The sequence below is a fragment of the Mycteria americana genome, chromosome 12 (assembly GCF_035582795.1).
Source record: "Mycteria americana isolate JAX WOST 10 ecotype Jacksonville Zoo and Gardens chromosome 12, USCA_MyAme_1.0, whole genome shotgun sequence".
NCBI lineage: Eukaryota > Metazoa > Chordata > Aves > Ciconiiformes > Ciconiidae > Mycteria > Mycteria americana.
Window position 1 is genome coordinate 2,477,332 of NC_134376.1, and position 21,476 is coordinate 2,498,807.

General features: G+C 47.5%; 1 protein-coding gene across 4 annotated transcripts in view; it reads right to left on the minus strand.

Moving 5' to 3' along the window:
* Positions 1 to 21,476, minus strand: part of LMF1 (lipase maturation factor 1) — a 207,722-nt gene that overhangs the window by 23,384 nt on the left and 162,862 nt on the right. For all 4 annotated transcript variants that reach the window (XM_075515558.1, XM_075515561.1, XM_075515560.1 and 1 more), the window contains 2 exons: positions 5,498 to 5,681; positions 2,158 to 2,311 (listed from right to left, as the gene is read on the minus strand). In XM_075515558.1, coding sequence (XP_075371673.1) covers positions 2,158 to 2,311; positions 5,498 to 5,681 — 338 coding nt within the window. The remainder of the gene's footprint in view (positions 1 to 2,157; positions 2,312 to 5,497; positions 5,682 to 21,476) is intronic.

A 21,476-nucleotide genomic window follows, 5' to 3' on the forward strand; every position in this document is an offset into this window, starting at 1 on the left:
CACCATCCCGACTGGGAGACAGGTCTCATGGAGCTATTAGTCAGCAAGAGGAGGAGGAGGAGGTAATGTGTGAGCCAATGCAAACCAAGCCAAGAAAAGCAGAAAATGCAAACAAAAAAGCCCCCCATACCCAAATGATGTATAGAAACTTGGTTAAAAAGCACCCCAGCCTTACAGCAGGTCATGCATATTCCCTTTGCTGCTTGGCTGGACTCTCTCTGCACAGCAAGGTGGTAGAGCAGTGGGGATGGCAAACTCTCCAGGCCACAGAAAGCCCATGTGAAAAGACCATCATCAAGTTCTCAATGACCTGTCAGTGACGCTCGCCTACACTGGAGAGCTGTTTTCCATAACGAACACATAACTGCGTAACTGCCTATCAAAGTTGTCCAGCTCCCAACACCCTTTTAATTTTTTACTACTTTGCTCCCTCCTCCTCCGACTCAAGAAACTGAAAATTTGGAAACACACAGCCTCCACCTTCTCCCCCGATGGCTTCCAGTGATAGATGCTTACAACCCAAGGAATGCTGTATGTCTCCGCTTATAATTGTTACCTACATTTAATAGATTTCTGGATTCTTCAGCCAAGTTCCATATTATACGCTGGGCTGAGTTATGAGCCGTGGCCAGCTGCCCAATGGTTAGAAACACACTGTAAATCAGGGACACCAAATTACTAATAAAAGTATGTTCCTACTGTGTGATTCAAAATATGTCAAGTTTCACATAATCGTATATTCATTATAAGCTGCAATCCTCTTTTTATTGGTTTACATAGGCTGGAATTACAAACATATTACAGCAGCATTTCATCACATGCTCTTTAGGTTCTGGTAACTGTTGAAACAGAAACCATAGACTGAAGAAGAAAAAGAACAACAACCCAAAGAAAACAATCTCCCGTAGCTTCACCACTCCAGCCTTCAAAGAGGTTCAGGGGTTATTTCTCCCTCTCTCAAAAAAAAGGAGAAACTTCAGCATTTTCCACAACTAGCGTTGATATTTTTAATCATATTTTTTTTCTAACTTTTTTCCTTCCACAGAAATTTCTGCTATTTGAAAAACTGGGGAAAACATCATATTAATTTGATGTGCTCCAGGTGTCCTCTGCATCTCCTGTGCCTACAGGGAGACCTGCTCCTCCCCTTCACCATCCGCTCAGCCAGCCCTCTCAACAGCCAACCTGCTTCGCGTTTATAAAACCTATTTAATTACTGTTGGCTTCTCCTGTGCGACCTTGTCCAGAGCCCCCTAATCCAAGAGCTGCCCATCCCACCCCTCGGCTCAGACCTCTGGGAACACCCCGCGGCCACCGTGGCGAGGTGGTGGCAAAGCCAGAGGTCCATGCAGAGAAGACTGGCCCTGTCGTTGCCCCTGGGGCAAGCTGCTCTGATGAAGCCTGGGTTTTCAGCATTTTCTCAGTTGGAAGAGGCTGGGAGGGACAGCACACAAGAACGGTTATGGTGAGCCCAACCATGCCTCACCTAAGCCTGGTGACCCGTCCCCAGAAAACCCAGACTCAGATGCTTAAAAACCAGCCCGGTTACAAACGCAGCTGGAGATGCTTCCCTTGTCCAGTCCCACCTCGCAGCCGAAAGCGGGATTTCCTGAGCTGAAGGCAGCAGCCAGGCTGCTGCTGGACCTGTCCTCTCAATCTGTCTTGTTCTTTTTTGAGGCCATTTATACTTTCGTCTCCACAGTTTCCTGTAGCAATGAATTCCCCAAGTCACTCGTTGGAAAAAGCACTTCCTTCTGTTGGCCTAAAATCTTCTACCCAATAGCTTATGTGAATATTTACATGAGGGAAAGCAAACGCGCACAGGGGAAGAGAAGTTCACCATAAATATAGCAGGCTGGTGATGGTGAAGACTACCCACTGGATGAACTCTTTTAGGGATATTTTCATCCTGCTATTACATTTGCTACATCAATATAACGAGCTAACTAAAAGTGGCTCAAAGAAAATAAATTATAATTCAGTGGGAAAGAAACCTGCTCCTTTTCTCCTTCTCTCTCATAAACAGATATTCCAAGTCTACTGGCTACCGAAAGGATTTCTAGGATTTCTGTTTAGGTTTAAGGCACACAGACTGGCTATCGGACTATCCTGGAGAGAGGAGCAGAGCTATAGGATATGCCATTAAAATACATGTACCTCCCGAAAGCTCCGTAGGTGTTCACTATTCTGAGAGGGTTGAACGAGGTGTTCATGACTTGTCTGGAGTTGAGCAGGTTTAGGACAACCGGGATGCTGAGATAAGCAATCAGGAGGCCAAAGGAGATGTTCACCACTTTGCGGACATAGCAGCCTGTTGGGGACACAAAAGCAGACCAGAAGGAGGTGATTTCACCGCCGGCGATGGGCTCGGCTCCCCCCGCTCCCCTGCCCGACCCCCCCGCGGTGGCCGGGACCCTGCCCGGGTGCTCACAGCTGCTCTCGGGCTGGGGCCGACAAACGCTCCGCCGTAATCAACCCGACCTTGCCAAGGGCCATACGCTATCGCTCCAGAGATCTGCCTTTCTCTAAATAGTCTGAGAAAGGGCTAAGAAGAAAAATGTCTAAAATGTAAGATTAATCATTGCTTTAATACAGGGGAAAAAACACAGCTGGCACTTGCACCTTGCTCAAAATTGCCCTGCTGGTGTGTAAGCCGTGCGTGGAGTGCCTCCAGCTCCCCGGGGCTCCGTCACGGCCCGCGGCTGCCTCCTCCCCGCTGCCCCAGGCTCTCGCCACCCAGACTTATTTCTTGCATTTTCCTCCCTCTCGCTCACCAGCTCCATTCAAACTTCATTCTCCTTTTGCAAAATCTCTATTGCTTATCATTTATGTAGGAGACCTGTGTTGCTTCACCAGCGCTTTGGTATTCGGTTTGCAGGAGCAGCACAGGGCTGTGCTGGATTTCAGTCTAAGGAGACACCTACGGCAACCAGACGTGACCTCTGAGGGGTTCCTACCCTTACGGCCGTTTTAAATTTATTTAACATTAACAGCCAAAGGATCAGATTCAAAGCAATTGCATGTAGCTTTCCCCTTATCTCTGCAGGAGAGGGATGTTTATTTGAACCTCTCTCAGAAGCTATTAATAATTGTTTAGTCTGAGAACATTTCCGGAGAATCATTTGATTTGGGAAGGACCTCGCCGAGATGCCTCCCCTCGCCTCCTGTGCTGCTGCGAGAGCAATATGAGTCCGTCGGGCATTTTTTTGTCTTTTAGATGGGCTAAACTTTCTAGCCTGTAATTAAAGAGCAGGCACAGACACGGAAGCCCTCCACGACATGGGCAGCATCAGCAGCTCCTCAGGTCACACTTTACGGCCATGCACGGACTGCTCGTCCTTCAGCAGGTGGTGATCGTCATCGTGCCCTTGGGGTCACAGCTACTCAGTCATAGAGAAAAAGGGTTTAATACAGGGAAAAAAACCCCCAAACCATGGCAAGGATGGAGCAAGACTTGGGGAAGGAGCATGGGACACGAGCCAAGGGGATTTGGATCGAGCAGGCAGGAGCTGAGCACTAGCGATGGGAATTGGAGGTCTCAGTAGGAATTACACACACATACTTCAGGGATGTGACCAGAGCCTTGTAAAATCAGGTCACGAGCGGGGCATGGCTGGGTACCCTCCTGTCTTCTGCTCTGGTGACCCAGGGGTGAGGGCTCCTCTAAGCCTCTTGCCACACAGCCCGTCAGCGCCAGCTCAACAGCCTCTGCTTTGTTAGCAGAAAAAACATGCAGAAATCCAAAGTCACCCAGAATATTACAGATACCCTACCCTTTACTAATAAATTACCTCTTTTTAAGATCCCAGAACAGGGACACATTGACATGCCAGATCTGTAGTACGTATGGATGGTTCTCCTTGCGTGGGCACTGCGGCTCAGTAAGGTTTTCTGGAGAACATCACAGAAAAGGAGCAAGTTCCTCAAATAAAGGATCTTCCTCTCCCTCATGGTGACTCACCGAGTGACATAGCAAAGAGGTGCCCTCTGGCTTCTCCTCCAGAAAGGAAGGTGCAATCTGAGTGTCGTTTGGGACTGGATGCAAAAATACAATTGGTAGGAAAGCTCTAGGCTCTCACAGCCTCTACCGCAAAGATACCGGAGGGGAAAAGCTGTTCAAGATTTCTTGCAGCAAAATATGTAAGATAGGAGACACAGAAAGTTTAATGAAACAGCATTAGCCTGGCTGGAGCTAACGCTTCTGGTTAATAAGCTGCGTTTCTTGGGAGATGAGAAAGGACTGGAGACAGACGCTGTATCTTGTTGACGTTTTTCACTCTTCTGACAGATGTTTAGTATATTTAAAAATGAGCATCTGTGATTGTTGTTGATATTATAGGCAATTTGTTGCTTATATGCGGTTTATAAAAATGCTACAAACACAACTCTACATCTGTTACGCAGCCCCATGAAAAATATCCCAGTGTTGCTTGTGCAGGCGATCTTCTGGAACAGGGCTGCTTGAAAACTCCTTTCAGAAGGAAACATCAGCCACGTTGATCCCTTCTGTTCATTTACTAAACCCCTTGTATTTGCTTTTCCATATTCACGGTATGAACATGAGTTCACCTCCTCCCTGCTTTGGGGAACTCGCTCCCTGCCGTGGCAGTGCCCGCGCTGCAGCGGTGGCCACGAGCATCTGCTCCTCTCGCCTTCTCCAAGCAGGACACTGAACGGGGAACGGCCACTTTGCCAGCAGCCAGGTCTCTTTCCCAGTTAGCTAAAGAGTTGTTGGACCCCCAGTGGATCAACAATCAATTTGGTTCTTTCTGGAAGTCTGGCTTCATGTCCAGTTATTTAAGCAGAGAAGCAGGGTGCTCGTGCAGCTCTAGCACCCGTGGGCATGAAGGGCAGGAGGGCAGATGGGTCACAGGGCCACCGTGCCACGGGGGAGAGGGGACGGCAAACGCGCGAGCTGCTTCTGCACCCAACTTCTAACAAGAAATCCTCACCCCAAACCACACTGGGTGTTTCAGCCTTGACTTTAAATAGTCAAAATAATAAAAAAAAAAGGTTAAAGAAAAAAATCACAAGGTAAATCGTGTAATCCCACATTACTTATTTAGGGTTGGTGTCTGACACTCACTGGGGTGAGAGCAAGGAGGGCTGACTCTCAGGCACAGAGGTGTCAGAGCTGCAGCCGCCTGGACTGGCTGCGGATGCCGGCCCTGCACGGAGGACGTGCCCTCTAGCAGCAGTGCCCCTATGGCAGTGCCCCTATGGCGATCCCCCCGCGGCAATGCCCCCGCGGCAATGCCCCCGTGGCAATGCTCCCGCGGCAATGCCCCCGCAGACGCTTGTGAACCAGCCACCAGCTTCACGCTCATCCTCCGCAGCTCAAGGTCCAGGCACCCTCCAACCCACAGAGGAGATGGTGCAGGGGCAGAGTCATCTCCCTGCCCACCCACGTTTGCTCCAGAAGGAGACGACAGCTTTTGAGATAAGCACACCAAACACACCTCTGCGCAACTTTTTCCCTGCTCTGGGAATAACTCACCGTATCGCAGGGGAAGCTGCTCGCCGGCTGCCTCTTTGAGCCGCATCTGTGCCACCCGCTCTTTCACCCCTCCTCGCTTGGAGCTGAAGAGGAACCCCAGGCTGGCGTCGTCAAAGCAGGCGATGCTGGGCACGATGGTTAGCCAGTTGAGGAAACTCAGGTTTCCACTTATGATCAGAAGCACCTAAACGGGAAAGAAGGCAGCAGAAGGTGTTGCATCTGCTTAAACGACAACAGAAAAATGTGGTGAAGGGAATGCCGCGTGGATTTCAGCACCCTAGCACGTACTTTGCTGATTTTCCATGATTGCAACGGCGATGGCAAACCTCTCCCTCCCTGCCCAGGCTACAGCCCAAAGGTACCCCACTGGCTTGCAACGCGAGCTCTGCCCTTGCTTGCAGCAGGGGGAAGATCAGGCAGGGTATAGTGTGACTTCATTTCCATAGTGCTCCCAGTGACGGCACAGCGGCTTGGCCCCCGGGGAATCGTCCGCTTCCTGCTTATGCCGATGTATCTGTGACAGCCACATTCCTGAAACCCTTCAGGAGGAAATATTGGACCTTCTAATTAAACAGCAGCATTAAATATAGAAGTGTGCAGCTTTTTAAGAGGCTTTTTTTTTTTTTAATTTTAGTTTTTATTGGCCGTTTAGGAGAATGTCTTGCATGTGTAAGGCAGAGAAAGTGGAAAAATCTGCAAGCCTTCAGAGGAATCTCTGTAAATATTTGTACACATTGGGAAGAGCTTTTTGTAGGCACGTGTTATTTTTTGTCTTGCTCTCACGGCGACTTGAAAAATACAAGGAACTTCCTTGCAGTTCTCCAGCAAGGCCTAATGAGCATCAGGCGGTTGTGTTTGGGCACTGCCCGCTCAGCCTTGGTCATGAATCACATCTTCCCAGCACATGGCTTCATTTGGCAGCTGTGAAGATGTCGCTTCCTTGCCGTCTTCATACGTCAGCCACGGGGAAGGTGCAGGCACAGCCCTGCTCAAGGTACGCGCCAAACCCCGGCAGAGCTTTTCGTTAGAGCTTCATATAAACCCGAATGCACAGAGCAATTTCTGCTTCTCACAAGCATTGGTTTTAATTTCTGTTTTTCCAGCCTAAATTTATTAAAGCCCAGCCTATACTCACTCTTTTTTCCTAAGCCAGTATTTTACCTGTTCATAGACCCCCCCTGTTTTATTTGTACAGTTACAGCCCTTCTCCTCCTTTATACTTTCAAGCAAGCCAAACCGCTCTGGTCTCCTCTCCCAGAGGACTCCCCTGCCTGCTTATCCCAGCAGCCGTGCCCTCAGCCCGAGCAAGGCTCAATCAATCTTTCTGGGTGCCGACAAGGACCGTACGGAGGATATCAGATGGGTCTCACCAGGAACTCGTACAGCGATGCTACCATTTCTCATGCTCAACCAGAACTACCCCTCCCGCTGTGTTTTAATGCCGCATTTATCTTCGCCGCCGGGGCGTCACATTAGTGCTTGCCAGCCCGTGCACACAAGTCCCCCTACACATAAGCAATTTCCAAATACGTAATTCCCAGCATCACACAGATGTCCCTGCTCCTAACCCACGGTGCATCATCCCGCGTGTCGCACAGCCTAATTTCATCCCATCTGCTCGTTAACCTTTGGAAGGCAGGAGGCTGGGCTGCACTGACACCACCAAGGATGCTGAGAACTGACAGACTCAAAAATTCATTGCTTTTCTTCCATACGCAATATGCTTTTTAACCGAAAGCAGCCGAAGCATTTAATTGCTCCATGCTTCATCCGAGAAGGGACTGCTGCCAGCTCAGCCTTGCTGACACCAAGACTTGCACCAGATGCAGAACGGACGTCGTGGACTTGCTCCAGTACCAGCAAAAGGACGTGTCAAACGAAGCCAACCCCAGGGCGGTGGCCATGAAGACACCTCTGGGTTTCCCTGGGGCTGCCCAGCCATCACGGCTGTCACAAAGGAACGTGTCAGGAGCAACTTAGCGTGTTGGCATAAAACGATATATGGGAATCCACGCACACAAAGACAAGAAGAGAAAAGCAGCTGATGCCTGTTCGGGACTATTTGAGTTTTGAGGTTGATTTGGATTCTTGTCCCATTAGTCACATTACTTAGGGTTTAGCCTTAGCTGTTCCTCAGACACGTTAAAACAAAAGAGGAGGAATAAAGGGAAGAAAAGAAAGTAGTCTCACCATCTTATCCATAAAAAATGAAGGTTATAAAGCTGACTTAATGTATTACACATTGAAAAATAATGCCCTGATGTAACAAAGTCATTTATTTTTCAGCCTTCAGACCAGCTAATGAGAACTTCCCCCACCTTCCAGCTGGGCTGAAAGCTGTAACCTTGATTGGCACCGCTATTATTTTATTTAAAGAACACTCCTCCATTCACACAGCTGAACTTTATCCTCCCGTGAACTGTTTACTCACAATTTTTAGCGCATGTGGCCAAGGAAGACTTTCACGACACTGCAAGACCAAACACACGAAGCCACGACACCCCCAGCATCCCACCACAGGCGGAGGAGCCGGAGTGTGGCCCGCGCTCCTGCCAAATTAACCTCAGCTCCCTCACTGGCCCCCCACTGCTCTCCTCCTTTCAGTGAACAAGCGACGAAGCTTTCAGAAACCCTGAGGAGATGCAGACGCTGAAGGACCGACCACAGAAACAAGAGGCACAGCTGAAGTTCTCCGTTGCTCCTCCAGCCCACGGATGCACCCAAAGACAGCGGGTCTCTGGAGGAAACCCAGCTGCCTTCGAGAGCCGACTCAAGTCAAACACAGGAAGACTCCTTGGGAGCTGGAGACCATCACAAACTTCCCACTCCCACGGCAAAGCACACCTTTGGATCTGCCTTCTCCAACATACACAAAAACTCCACCACGAACACCAAAAAGCCGCATCCCAAGCAAAGAGGAAATCTCAGTGAACTTTGTAGGTTCTCCTCCTCTGGCCGGGACGATGAAAGCTCAGAGAGGCACTGGCAGATATCAACCCCGCTGTGTAATGTATCACGTAGCCACTATCATGGTAAAACTTACTACGGCACAAGACAGACCACGTAACGGAACAGGTCTTTGGCTAAATCCTGGGATGTCTGGGAACACTGCAATATACGTTTTACATATTCCTTCATGCTGCCCTTGGCTTTTAGAGAGGTGTTGCCTCTTGACCTCACTCAGAGGTCTCCAACCTCTGCTGGGGCTTGTTTGAGAGCAAGGTCTCCATGGCAGTGCCAACCGTATGGCTGGGGACAAGGAAATGAGCCCACCGCCTTACTTCACAAGCAGCACACTTCATTTGTTTTCAAGGGCTTTGGGGCATCACCTGGGGGTTTGTTATTAGGATTTTGTTTTACTCACGTAACACGAGGAGGCTCCAATTGCAACGTGGACCCGTTTAGCTTGGACTTGCCAAAACAGATGGTAAGAGAACAGTTCCTGTCCTGAAAAAAACTAAATCTAAACATACCGGACAAAGTTAGATCAAAATTAGGATGTATTACAGCTGTGTTACAGGCAGAGAGCGGAAGAATCTGGGCACCTAATTCTTATTTCAGCAAGGCTCTCTGGGGATATCACCTTAAAGAAACTCACTCAGGATCACCTAAGGAGTCTTGCAGCAGAACCTAAAACAGGACCCAAATCTCCCAATTACAAATCCAATGTCTTAATTACAAGTCCCCCCCGAAATACCTGCGTGCCCTAACGTGGGTCCCCGGCGTTTCCCTGTGGTTTACCCCCATCCAGCGTGCCCTCCCCTTCCCTGAAACTGGCCCGCTGCGGTGCTTGCCCTCCTGCTCAAAAATAAGAGGTGGTCTCCCAAAATACTATTCCACAATGCAATCATCAATAACACCTGCACAGCTTCGGTCTGAGGACTTTCAGCCAGTGTTCTGTTAAAAAGACCTATGTTTTCTCATTACAAATGACAACAAATAAATGTTAAAAACATGTCATTTCATATTTTAGATGATTGGCACCATTTTTTTTAAATACGGTGATTTGCGAGTTACAATTTTCCAAACCCCAGCAGGACTCTTCAGTAAGAGAGTCACATAATCTTAAAAAATTGAGAGATCTGACCAATTACAGTAAGTAACAAAAGTCCTAACTATTATTTAGTTAAATAACTACTTATTTATCCTGAGTTGGATAATTATCCAGAATTATGAGGGGAAAAAAGTATTTAAATCTGAATTACATACACATGTTAGGTCCTTGAACATAACACGTTATACTCGAGGTTTGGTGCTCCCCCTTTGACCCGAATGTGATTTAGTTCAATGCATATTAATCAGCCCGTATTCATTAACAGACTTCTCACTTAGCTACTTGGTTAGGAAACTCTGATCCTTTTCTGATGTGATTTGCCTCGCGCAATTGCAGTAAGATTAAGAAAATAGCTCTGCCCTTCGCCACTTCTGCCGAGGCTCGTTTTACGGCTTTGTACGGAGCGACTGGGTGGTCCACGGGAGGTTTTTCTAGTAGTGATTCACCTCTCTTTATTGCTTGGAAGTCAGAAGCAAGATATCTTATTTCCACCAGCCCTTAAAAATCAGGGGATTCAAAAATAATACAAGTTTGGCGTTTGCTGGTCTGTGGGTGGAATCACGAACCTGACACATTTTTAACGTCAGTTATTCTGACCGAGTCTCGATGCTCACGCCAGCCGCTGCGACTGCTGCCCGGGCACCGGCAGCGGATTCAAACACGGGTTAATATTATACCCGTGTGGGGTATGCCCGGCACATGCCCGAGGGGGGCTGAGCACCGTCAACCCCTCAGCTTTGCAAAAGTAAGCCTCAAAGGAACTCCCGCTTCAAAGCCAATTACCAGGAAAACAGGTAATTTTTCAAACGTGCCGACGGGTGGCCGTCCGAGCAAACGTTTGCACGGCCGCTTTTGCACGAGGTGTATGTTATTTGATCGATGTGCCCGGCCGGCATTAAGGGTGAAGCTTTCTCAGCTGAGCAACCGGTGCCTTCTGCAGCGCTGATCCTGCGAGCGCAGCATCCCCCGGGGTTAGTGGATCCTTTGCGATTCAAACTAGTATTTGCCTTGGCAGGCAGCGCACGTTTACCTAAATCCTTCCTTTTCTGCGTGAAACCTCCTAAGCCTCCGCGTCCTGCTCTCCCTGCCCTGGCAAAGCGGAGCCGCACTGGTTCCTGGCGGGAAGTTTAATTTAAGATGAATTTCTGAGGGCAGAGAGCTCCGATCAGCGAGTGCTCACCTCCTGCCCCGGGAACTGAAGGGGGGGCACGCCTGACGCTGGTGCTGGTGATTTGGGGTAAGCCACCAAACTTCCCAAGGTCTTATTTCACCCACGTGCAATCAGGTGTGTGGGTGCTGGACCTCCTCTGCACCCGCGTTTGGGGGCAAGGACACCAAACCCCTCCAGGAGCTGGTGCTGCTGGTCCGGCAGAGCACGGAGAGGAGCATCGCTGCTCCTTCCCCATCGGCTGCGTGAAGAAGCAGAGTTTGTTGCACGCATCTCACAGTACTTTCAGCCTCTGGACCGTGCCAGGCTTGGCCCTTCGGTGGTCCTACCACGATTGCAACCCAACCGTATCTCCGTATCTCCGTCCTCCGGACCTCTGCTGCAGTGGATGGGCTGTGCTCTCCCTACCTTGGGCTTGATTTGTGTTTACTGAGTGTCTTTCTCTTGCTGGACAATATTTAAATGCACAATTATAACAAACAGATGGTATCAACCCCTGTGGTGATTTTCAAAAATTTTTTATTAAAGCACAGTATTAATCATGGTAATTGGGTAGGAACTTTAAGGTTATAAAACTACAGCATGTCTAATGAGCGAGCTCCTTATAGGAGGAACTGAGGTTTTTAATCTAATAATGTCAGTTTTATGGATTATGACTGGAGTTTTATGAAGTGTGATATGAAATACTGTGGATTCATGGCTCTCACTGGATTAATTTGGAAAAGTAGTTTTCCTGGTTCTAGGCCCAAAAACAATTATTCCTTACATTTCTGTCCCCTGCACTGTTACCAAACCCCTGTCAGAAAATGGGCACCTACACCCATAACTTTTTTACAGGTTAGACTTCTTTGTTTGACTGGTTTTTATTTTTTTAAATCACAGATTGTTATAAACATACAGTAGGTAGGAGAAGCCCATATTCTGTGTAGCAGACTGTATATTTGTCCAGAAGGAACAACAACAGGCTGTAAACTCTTAAACACGGGCGAGGGCTGGCTGGAGCTTGCAGGCTCCATCCGAACATGGGGACACGGTCACCGCGCAGCACTGGACCCTTCTGATATTAAGCCATTGGCACAGAAGAGCCAAAATTGGGGTGCCGGGAAGAACTAATTTATTTAAAGAGAAAAACATAGGAGCAGAGGGCTGGAAGAGACTTCAAGAAGCCGTCCAGTCTTTCCTGCTGCCCCAAGGTAGAGTCGTCTCTACACCGTAGTGGGTTTGTCTAAACTCTTCCTAGAAGCGTTGTTGAGTGATGGAGCCAGGTCCCTGGCCTTCCCGGGCTACCTGCTCCACTGCTTCACTATCTTTAAATTATTCCTAATATCTAGCCTGACTCTTCCTTGACAACATTTAATCCCATGACCCCTTCTCTGCTCACTGGCATCAAAGACTGTTCTCTTCTATCTGCAGTAGCCTTTCATATAGGTGAAAACTGTCCTTTGTCCGCTGCCTCTTCCCTCCCAGTAATGTTCTCATTTGGATTAAATGATCCCAGTTGGTCCCTGGGATCATTTGTGATCTTGTCTTGTGAATCCAGTCTCTAGATCTCTGCTTATTCTCACCACCCTCTGGATTTTCTCCAGCTGGGACATCTCTTTCCTGAAGGGAATGCCCAAAACTGAGCCACAGCTTTTAGCTCTAGCCTAACCCGTGGCAGAGAGCAGGAAGGATTTATATACTCGGAGCACACAGAATTTATATATTCCAGTAGGATGTTTGCCCTTTCTGCAACAGCACAGCCCTGCCGACTCGATCGCATTGCCAAGATTATTCTGAATACTCATCGCGTGTGCCAGTACCCTCTACCTGAGCATGGTCTACTAATATTAGACATCATTAATGAAAACCCTGAATATCCCTAGGGAGACCCCGGGGAAGCCCCCTTGATAAATCCTTCCCTCTGACAGTGAGACACTGATAGCTGCTGAAGAGACTTCCCAACCCGTTTTGTTTGCCGGACGGTATTGCCTACTTCTTACAGACCCCATTTTCTCAGGTTGTTTATGAGATTTTATATAAAACAGTTTCAAAGCCTCAGTAAAAGCATGTATTGTTTATCCTCTAGTCCTGTGCCTCGTTTTGTCAATGAAGGAAAGAAGACTGCTTCTACACTGTCTGCCCTTGGCAAGACCACGACGGCTGTAGTTATCCCCCTTGGTTTTTGGAGGTATTAAGAAATGGCCTGCTTCATCATTTTTTTTCCCAGTATTTTTCCAGTAATGGCTCTGTAATGTCCTGGCTCTTCCTTTTTTCTCTCTTCAGAAGACAGGTACTTTGTTAGCTCTTCTCTGTTCTTTCATTACTTCACCTATGTTCTATGAATTCTCAAAGATAATCACTAATGCTGACAGGATTTCACCAACCAGCTCTTTAACAGCCCTAGGATAGATTTCCTGAGGCTCAGATGATTTGAAAAGATCTAACTTAGCTAAGGACTCTCCAGCTCTCCCCTGCTTGTGGCTGAGGTCATCCTGCTTTCTTACTGGTGTTAATTATACCGACAGCCACGTGAGACGGCACTTTTTAGTGATGACTGTTACAAAAAAGGCACTAATCATTTCAAGATAAAACACAGACCAAATTTATCAATTAAAAAAAATAGGATGTAGAAAAAACAGAAGTAAACCTCCTTCCTTGCACACAAAATAAACAACCGCTTACTTACTCTGTGCTAGTGAAAGCTGGAGAAAAAAGAGCCCAGCTCATCTCTGTGCCGTCGAAACTGCAGTACCGGGGTCCCCCATGGATCTTCTCATGGCAGATCCCCAGAGACAAATGCGATCAGCTCAGCTGATCGGGACAGCAAAGACCCCCTCCTCCTCATGGACCTGCTGCTGGATCTCCAGAACTTAAGAACGCTCTTCAACGGACTTTGCATGTCACCAAGGAAAAGAGGAAATCAGCCTTTTAAGCCGGATTTTAGGGATTCTTACGAAGGAGCAGATGTGAGGAGGAGCCCATGTCAGCACCCCATGTCATGCCGTGCTCTCTGGAGCTACCAGGGAAAGCGCTGGCATTCGGCACCGGCAGGACCATCTGGCCCCCATCCCTTTCCGTCCCACGCGCAACAACAGTGCTGCTCCACGGCCACACAGGGTGAACGGCAAGGGTCCAGCTGAGAGAAATGCCTGCACCAGGCTTATCTCCCATGGCTGAGCAAAGGCACTACGGGCTGCTCGGCTCCCCATGGGAACCACAGAGAAGAGGGAGTTTGGAAATGACCCAACCAGGCCATGCCTTCGAGCAGAGGGGGACAAATCCTGGTGGTACGGGTGACACCAAGGGAAAGGGAGATTTGCCATCACCCACCTCAATCTGTTTGCCCAGTCCCCTGGCATCGCTCCTCGGCCGGCTTGCTCTCTTTCTGGCTTTCCTCTGGGCACCCAGCAGCCGGGCTGGGTGAAAGGCGGATGGTGGCACGCTGGTGCCACTGGAATTGAAAGCACAAGTGCTACCGGCTGCGTTGGGGACGCTTCGTCCCCCACAGTCTCCGTGCCATCTGTGCCTGGGATGGATCTTTAGAAAGAAAATACCAGCGTTCTCCGAATGGGCATACATTGCTTTGGTTTTGGTTAAGCGGTTAACTCCGCTCTTCTGAAACCTGCGGCCCCGCCACCGAAGAATCTCCTACTTTTAGGACAAGCTGAAACTCATAACATTGAAAGTTGGCCCTTCCTGTAAGAGATAGCAAGGACAAGCCTCAAAAGCCAAATTTGATTTTAATGTGCCTCCAGTTACTTGCGTACCATGAAAACATAGCCTCTCACAAAGAAAAACAGGCTATCATTCCCCCATCTGGTTTCAGTTTGAAAAATACTTATATATGTAGTTTTTCCCGAAAGTTATTGTAGGCACAGGCAAAAAATTCCCATTAAATGACAACAGCAAGAACATTTAATTTTCCCCTATTATTAATTTAATCTCTTGTTAACTTCTTGATTCAATATTTGCATGGGGATTCAATCTCTGCTTTGCAGAGCTATTTAGTGCAGAAAAATACATAGGAAAATAATTACCTCTGTCCACATGCTCTGTTTTAGACAGCAGATAAAACGGTTTTGTGAATCCCACAGAAATTCAGAAAGCTATTGGAAGGACCAGGAGAAAAAGGAGCCAAGTCAGTTGTACCGGTAAGATGAGAAAGAAGAACGTGGCTTAACTTCGGTTTACTTTTGGACACGCAGGCAATTAGGTGATCTCACCTTAATTCACGTTACAAAACGCAGCCCCCAAGAGCAAGCAAACTCCCTTTCTCCACCCCTTACCTGCCCTGGGAACACCTGACCTCAGGACACCTGGATGCTCCTCAGAGACCTCAGCCCTGAGTTTCCAAAAAGGGTGGAAGCACCTACCCAGCTCACTGGGAATATCGTGGAGTCAGGAAATAGCCCAAATTTGGTATCCAAAACATGATTTCATAGGCAAAGGCTGAGTATTTCCTTCCCACAAGATGATAGGAGAGAACCCACATATTATTACCACATTTAACACAGAAATAAGAAAATAATAAACCTCGAGACGCCTTTGCACCGTCGCACGCACGCGCTGTGCACCTCTGGTTAGCGGGGAGTCACTTGGACACGACCAAAGATACGTAAATGATTAATATAGAGCCAGAGGAGTTAGCTAGAATTCAAAGCTTTTCATAATTCACATGCTATATACAGATTTTTGTTTGCCTGAGTAGCTATGGCTGGGGGCTTGAAGAACTGTGTGAAAACCCCCCCATGTTTATCCCTAAAAAGCAGAGGTCAGCATTTAAAATATTTATAAATACTTGTATAGTTAGAGACTCCCCTGAAGTTATAAATGTAGAATGGAAATACTGAGGAATAAAATAACTATTGAGGAATAACTACAGATGCACAAATGCAATCGTGCAGCAACCTGAACTAAAATTTGTCCTTGAACTGGGTCAGATTTTGACATATTACAAATTGCACTGTAAGGCTTTTGCAATCCCCAGTCTAAGTACCTGGTCTAAAGTTACAAACAGAACTGTGCTAAAGCAATAGGGAACCAAACCCCTTCCATTCCTGTTATATACCCAACATTTGTTCTTGATCTAAACGTGAAGCAATATAAATGTCTCACTCCATACTCATTTTTAATTTGTAGCTATATGAACCACCTACTGCAGTTCCCACAGATTATGGGATTTGACTGCGGAGCATTTCTATGGATAAGCACAACTTCCAGATTTTCAATGGAAAAAATTTTAAAGAGAAGCGAGAGAGTGAAAGTGGAGTGATTACGGTTTTATATATACATATAAAACCAAATCTCACGCTTCAGCACTCCACCTGACCTCCAGTGATGAGCGGTCAGAAGTACGGACGGACGGCGGCTCAGTGCAGGCTGCCCCTTCTGAAACACCCAGGGCTGGGGCTGGGATACTGGGATGAGAGACAAGTCCAGTGCCAAAAGGGATAAACTTAGTTTCTTTTATTTATCACATAGCCCAAGAAGTTGTAGGAAATATTCCAGGAAACTTCCTACACTTAACCTGATTACCGAAGCATTGTGTGTGAAGTTAGGATCGGTTGCTCGCTTTGGGTCTGAAACACAACCGGACTCCTCCTGTCCTGCTCCTGCAGAGCCGAGATACGTCTCCGAATTACTGACTTCGACACATTTCTTCTGCTCTGAAGCTTTGTTACGTAAAATACCTCTTGGTGTTGCTTGATCTGTTGATTCTTTTGCTAAAGGCTACAGTGTTCCACATTAATATATTACAGGCTAAATAACTGCCAAAGGACTGTTTATGTAAGTGCTGGACTAATATAAAATGAAAGAATAATTTTACAGAAGGAAGGAATTTTTTGCTGCTCGGCTCCGAATTATCAACATCTTTCCACCTCTGACAGTAAAGTTACTTTCCAAAGGGGGAAGCTGTCACGAAGACGCTTAACGGCAAAAACCTTTCAACACCTTATTTACTTTTTTACTAAAGACCAAAGAGCATTTTCATGGACCAGCAAATCTCAACAAGCTTTTCAGCAGCATCCTACATTAGAGGACCTATTTCAGATAATTTCTTCCTGATTTTACTCCAATTTGCTCCAAAACATTGACTTTAGTGGCAGACCTCCTAGATTAGGACGCTGTTTAAGGGGAGGAAGGCAAGTCCAGGTAAGACCGAGTCCTCTAAGTTTGGGACAGAGAGTTTCTCCACAGACAACATGTCAGCCCATGAAAAGAGGGTGGCAAAAGAGCGAGGGAGACCCTCTCTACAGACCCTCAGCTTTTGAGCTCGTACAGGGATAACTCAGAAACAATTCTAGCTGCTAACCCAAACCAGCCCTGCAGGCAGGTAATACCCACGAGGCACTGGCTCAAAACACTAACCATTAGCAGAAGACTTGGCAGGTCACCACCAAAACTACTATCGCTGTCAGGAGGAGGTGGAGCAGCAACAGGCAGAGCTACCGGAGTGAACTACCCCGTTGGTTTGTACCAGCATGAGGTCAGGATCTGGCCCCAATTCAGTCCTGAGAAAACCGTATTAGCATGTAATTATGGGGCCTTGTGTGGACTTTGAAACAGGACGTAAAACCAAGTTCCTGATTACTCATGGTCATAAAAGAGACCATGGAATTTTCTGTGAAGCCAGGAGAAGCAGGATGCAGAAGATCTCAACCCAAACTCCAAGTCAGGTTGTTACAACCAGGGCACCGCAGCCCTTCCCGGCATCCCCGCAGGACCCCGCAGCCCTGGCAGCCGCTCCCTCCGGCACACAGCCGAGGAGCGGTGACGTCCCACCGCCGGCACAGAGCTCCAAACGTGCTGTTTGCAAAATGCTTTAGGATCCCTCCACAGGACAAGAGCGCTGTGGAAAACCAGAGCATTGTTCCCCCAGAGCACGCCTGGGTTTCTTCACTCGGCGCGAGAGCAGCGCTCGTTCCGATTAGCTCATTTCATCAATAAAGTCAAACAGCACATTAAAAAATTTCTACATCTATTAACGGTCCAAGCGTTTCACTAACCAGCTCCGTCCCGCTCATTAAAAATACTTTTATAGCAAATGTAGAGTTCAAGTCCAGCAGAAGTGCTCTGCTTCAGTGGTATCTCCAGACGGGCTATGTTGGAAAGAGCCCCACGCCACGCTCTCCAGAGGGACGTCAGGCTCTGCCCTCCATCTGCCTCCTCCACAGGGAGAGCAGGTTGGAAAGGATTTTTTTCCAACCATAATTTGTGGATTTATCAAAATATTACATGGGCCAGACCCAGCTCTGAGCACCTTCCCTGGGAACCCTGTTCCCATCCAGGATGCTTGAAGACCATCATTCTGGTTTGTGGGACACCATCAAATCTGAGCTTACAGAATTGACTCACAAGTGGAATAGCCATCCTGTGCCTGATATTTTCTTCTTGTAGTAACAGCAACAGGGTCAGGCTACGGACTCCTCGAGCACCCGCTCTCTCCCCATGCACAGCCCCAAACCGCTGACTGCCCCAGCTCCCGAGCCCCGCGGCCGCGGGGAGACGCGTGTGCTGGGCGGCTTGCACGTCAGCGTGGAGCAGCTATGAAGCCAGGTCTGTCACCAGTGGAGAGAGTCAGACACAAGATAAGGCAGATCGATAGCAAGTAAGCTAAAAGCAGTTACCTGACTGTAAAAAACGATAAATTGTTTTTCTTTTCTTGTTAGCACGGCAGTAAGGTCTTGGAGTGCAACGGCAGCGGTGTTTAATGACGAGCTCTTGCCTGTTTTGGTTAACAACCAGCAGCTGGTTTGTAATATCAAAACCAACTTTCTTACTGAAAAGTGACTGAAGAACGCACCCGTGAAAAATTGCTTCACAGCTTCCTTTCAAGCTGGTTTCAAATTTGAGCTAGACACCTAGTAAATAGCATTACAGCTTTAAAAAAATAATCCTAAATATAACCATGTCTTTTGGACGGCACTAGCTGGACTGGGCAACGCTTGCCTAGTCAAGTTGTTCTGGGAGCATTTTGCTGCAGGTTTTTATTTTTCCTCTCTGCTGAGGTCTGCTACACACTCGGATATTAAGACATCATAAGAAAAATTCCAACATGGCAATTAATCATTAACTGTCATAGTTTTCCATAAGGTGCAAATTTCAGGTTATAAAACTGTCAAAAACCTAAACAGTTACACGGGCTGCTTGTGCTGTTGGCTGGATGCGCTTCTGGAAGCGGCTGCAGACAAATACCTGCGGTGCTGCGGGCTGCAGCACCTCGGGAGCAGCCGGGGCGTCGCGCACCCACGGCAGAGGCCGTCCCCGTGGGAAACCGCGTGGCTGCCGAGAGGCGGTCGTGGCGTGGTCCCGCACTGCTCACGCGGCTGGACCTCCAGCCGGCGGGTCGTCCCTGCGAAACCACCCGGGGTGGCTGTTATTTGTGATGCAAGGTTTGGTAGGAGCCCGCTGGACGTCTTGTCCGCAGCCTGCGAGTCACGCTGAAGGTGCCTTTGGTGAGCCACGGAGCACGTGGCTCATCTTCTAGTGGATGGGAAGCAAGGAGGGAATTAAGATGATGCGAGGATGTGGGAAGCCCTCAACAGAGGAAATACTGCCTTTATGTTGATAGATTATACATCCCCTTGAATGAGAGGACCTTGGTTCCGTATTCCTAGGGAATATGGAATAAGGGACTAAGGAGAGTCACTTCCACATGGTGGTGTTTCAAATTCAATCGTGTGCAAAAAAAAAAAAAAGTAGAAGGTCACTTACTCAAGTGGCAAAATTACAGCCCTTCAGCTTTACACGGTAGCAGGGACCAAGAACGCCTGACTAGGCATCCCGAGCATCCCTAGGCATCCCGAGCACCTTGGCCTTTCCCAAAAGGCACGGGGGTTCAGGCACGGCAGGTTTCAGAGGACTGAGACCAGCACAGAGCCCCACGGGGCCCTTCCCACCAGCTTCAACAGGACCGAGACGCTGCAAGGACAAACCGGTGGTTTGACTCACGAGCTGGTCAAACCACAGGCGCCATTTCATTTGCCGTTTCTGCTTCGGAGCAAGCATTATCTCCTGATATTAACGTACAGGAAAAGAAGTGTTTGGCAAAAGCATTTTTCTCCCTAGCAGAAATAATCCTTGTTTGAGGTCTATCCTGTTTTAATTGCAATCTGGAATAGGCTGTCAATAGGCATAAATCAATAACTCGCTCACCAATTACACGGCAAAGCACAGAACTCCACTGTAATAAAGGCTAGACGATTATTGAATTATCAATAATAAAGTAGAACAGTATTAAGACTAGAAAGTGAAAGCCCTTTTTCCAGAATATCCTTTTCTCTACTAATTAGGACATTTTTCACTGAGAGACGTGTGGGTTCAAAATTCCCTCTGCAAGAAATGATGTGAATTAAACCCTGCTCTCTCAAATCCTGGATCAGTCTGAAATCACATGGAACTGTTTATATTCCTTGATTGAAGGAATGCTAAAATACTTCTGGCGAAAATACTTCAATTCCCTTTCCACATACAGTCATTGCAGGCTCCTTTGAAATTCACTTCTTCTACAATATTTAGACATATCTAACAATTGCCAAAATAAGAGCAAACCCCATTAGAGAAGGAGAACACATCAGAAGAAATCTATTCTGATAGCAAACTTTTTGCCTAGTAACTGTCCAGGTCTTGGTAAAATTTCAATTAAATTGGTCTAAAGACAGAGCATGGGGAAAACAATGTTCTTTGGAATAAATTTAGATGGGCAGGCCGAGTACCTCAAATCTCAGACAGCCCTGGCATAGGGAAACGGGATCTGTGTTACGAATCCCTTTCAAAACAATTCAAATCCAAGGTTTTGGTTCGACCAATTGTGGAGACATAGCAGCCAGCTACAAAAGCTGGATCGGGACTCCGCTCCCCAAATTCACTGGCGTTTCAATCCCAACACAGATTCAAACTCATCTTCTCCTTTTCAAGTTAAAAGGAAAGGACACGACCACATCCGCAGGCATCAGGAAAACGCAAGGAAAAAGTAAAGGGATGTCACATCTGATCAGCTTGACACTACGGTGGAAAACATTGGTGGCTTCTCTGATTTATATCTTTCTGCAGCTACTTTCTTTGCCTCGTTAAAGTACATAATTTCAGTAACTCTAAGCTCTTAGCAACATCTGCAGTAAAATATTTAACTTGGGTTGGCTACTCAGTGTCACTGAAAGCCAAGGCTGGGTGTATTTCAAAATCCAGGATGACCTGGATTTTTCCACCAAACCAACCTCTCGCAGCACGTTCGGAGCTAATACACACACGGGCGCGGACCTGAGCTGTGGGCCGGGGGCTTCTACAAGCTCAGGAGAAATAGAAAACAGTTGTGGCGTGAAAACGCACCGAGAAAAAACAATCCGGTGCCTTATTTGGGGCTGATTACCATTTGATTTTAATAAAGAAAGTCTGCAAAAGCCTCAGGGATAAAAAATGAAATACCGAATGTAAAAATTTTAGTAGAAATGCTACGTTTAATAAAAAAAAAAGGAGAAAGCTGAAGAAAGTGCAGAACAGTTACCGTGCCTTAGCATCTGCATCGGTGAAGAGCCTTTGCCGCAGGCAGCAAAGCACCGGCTGCTCCCCGCTGCGCTTACCCTCAGCCGTTCCCTCCACTGTATTAGAAAATGGGTTGAAAATTGTGACCAATATATGACGTAACCGGCCAGCTCGCTGACACGTTGCACTGCATACTTAAAATACGAAATGCCCAACCGGCGGACATAAAGCCTTTGTTAAATACTCCGAGGCCAAAAGAAGAAGAAGAAGAAGAAGGAAAAACAGGCATTTCA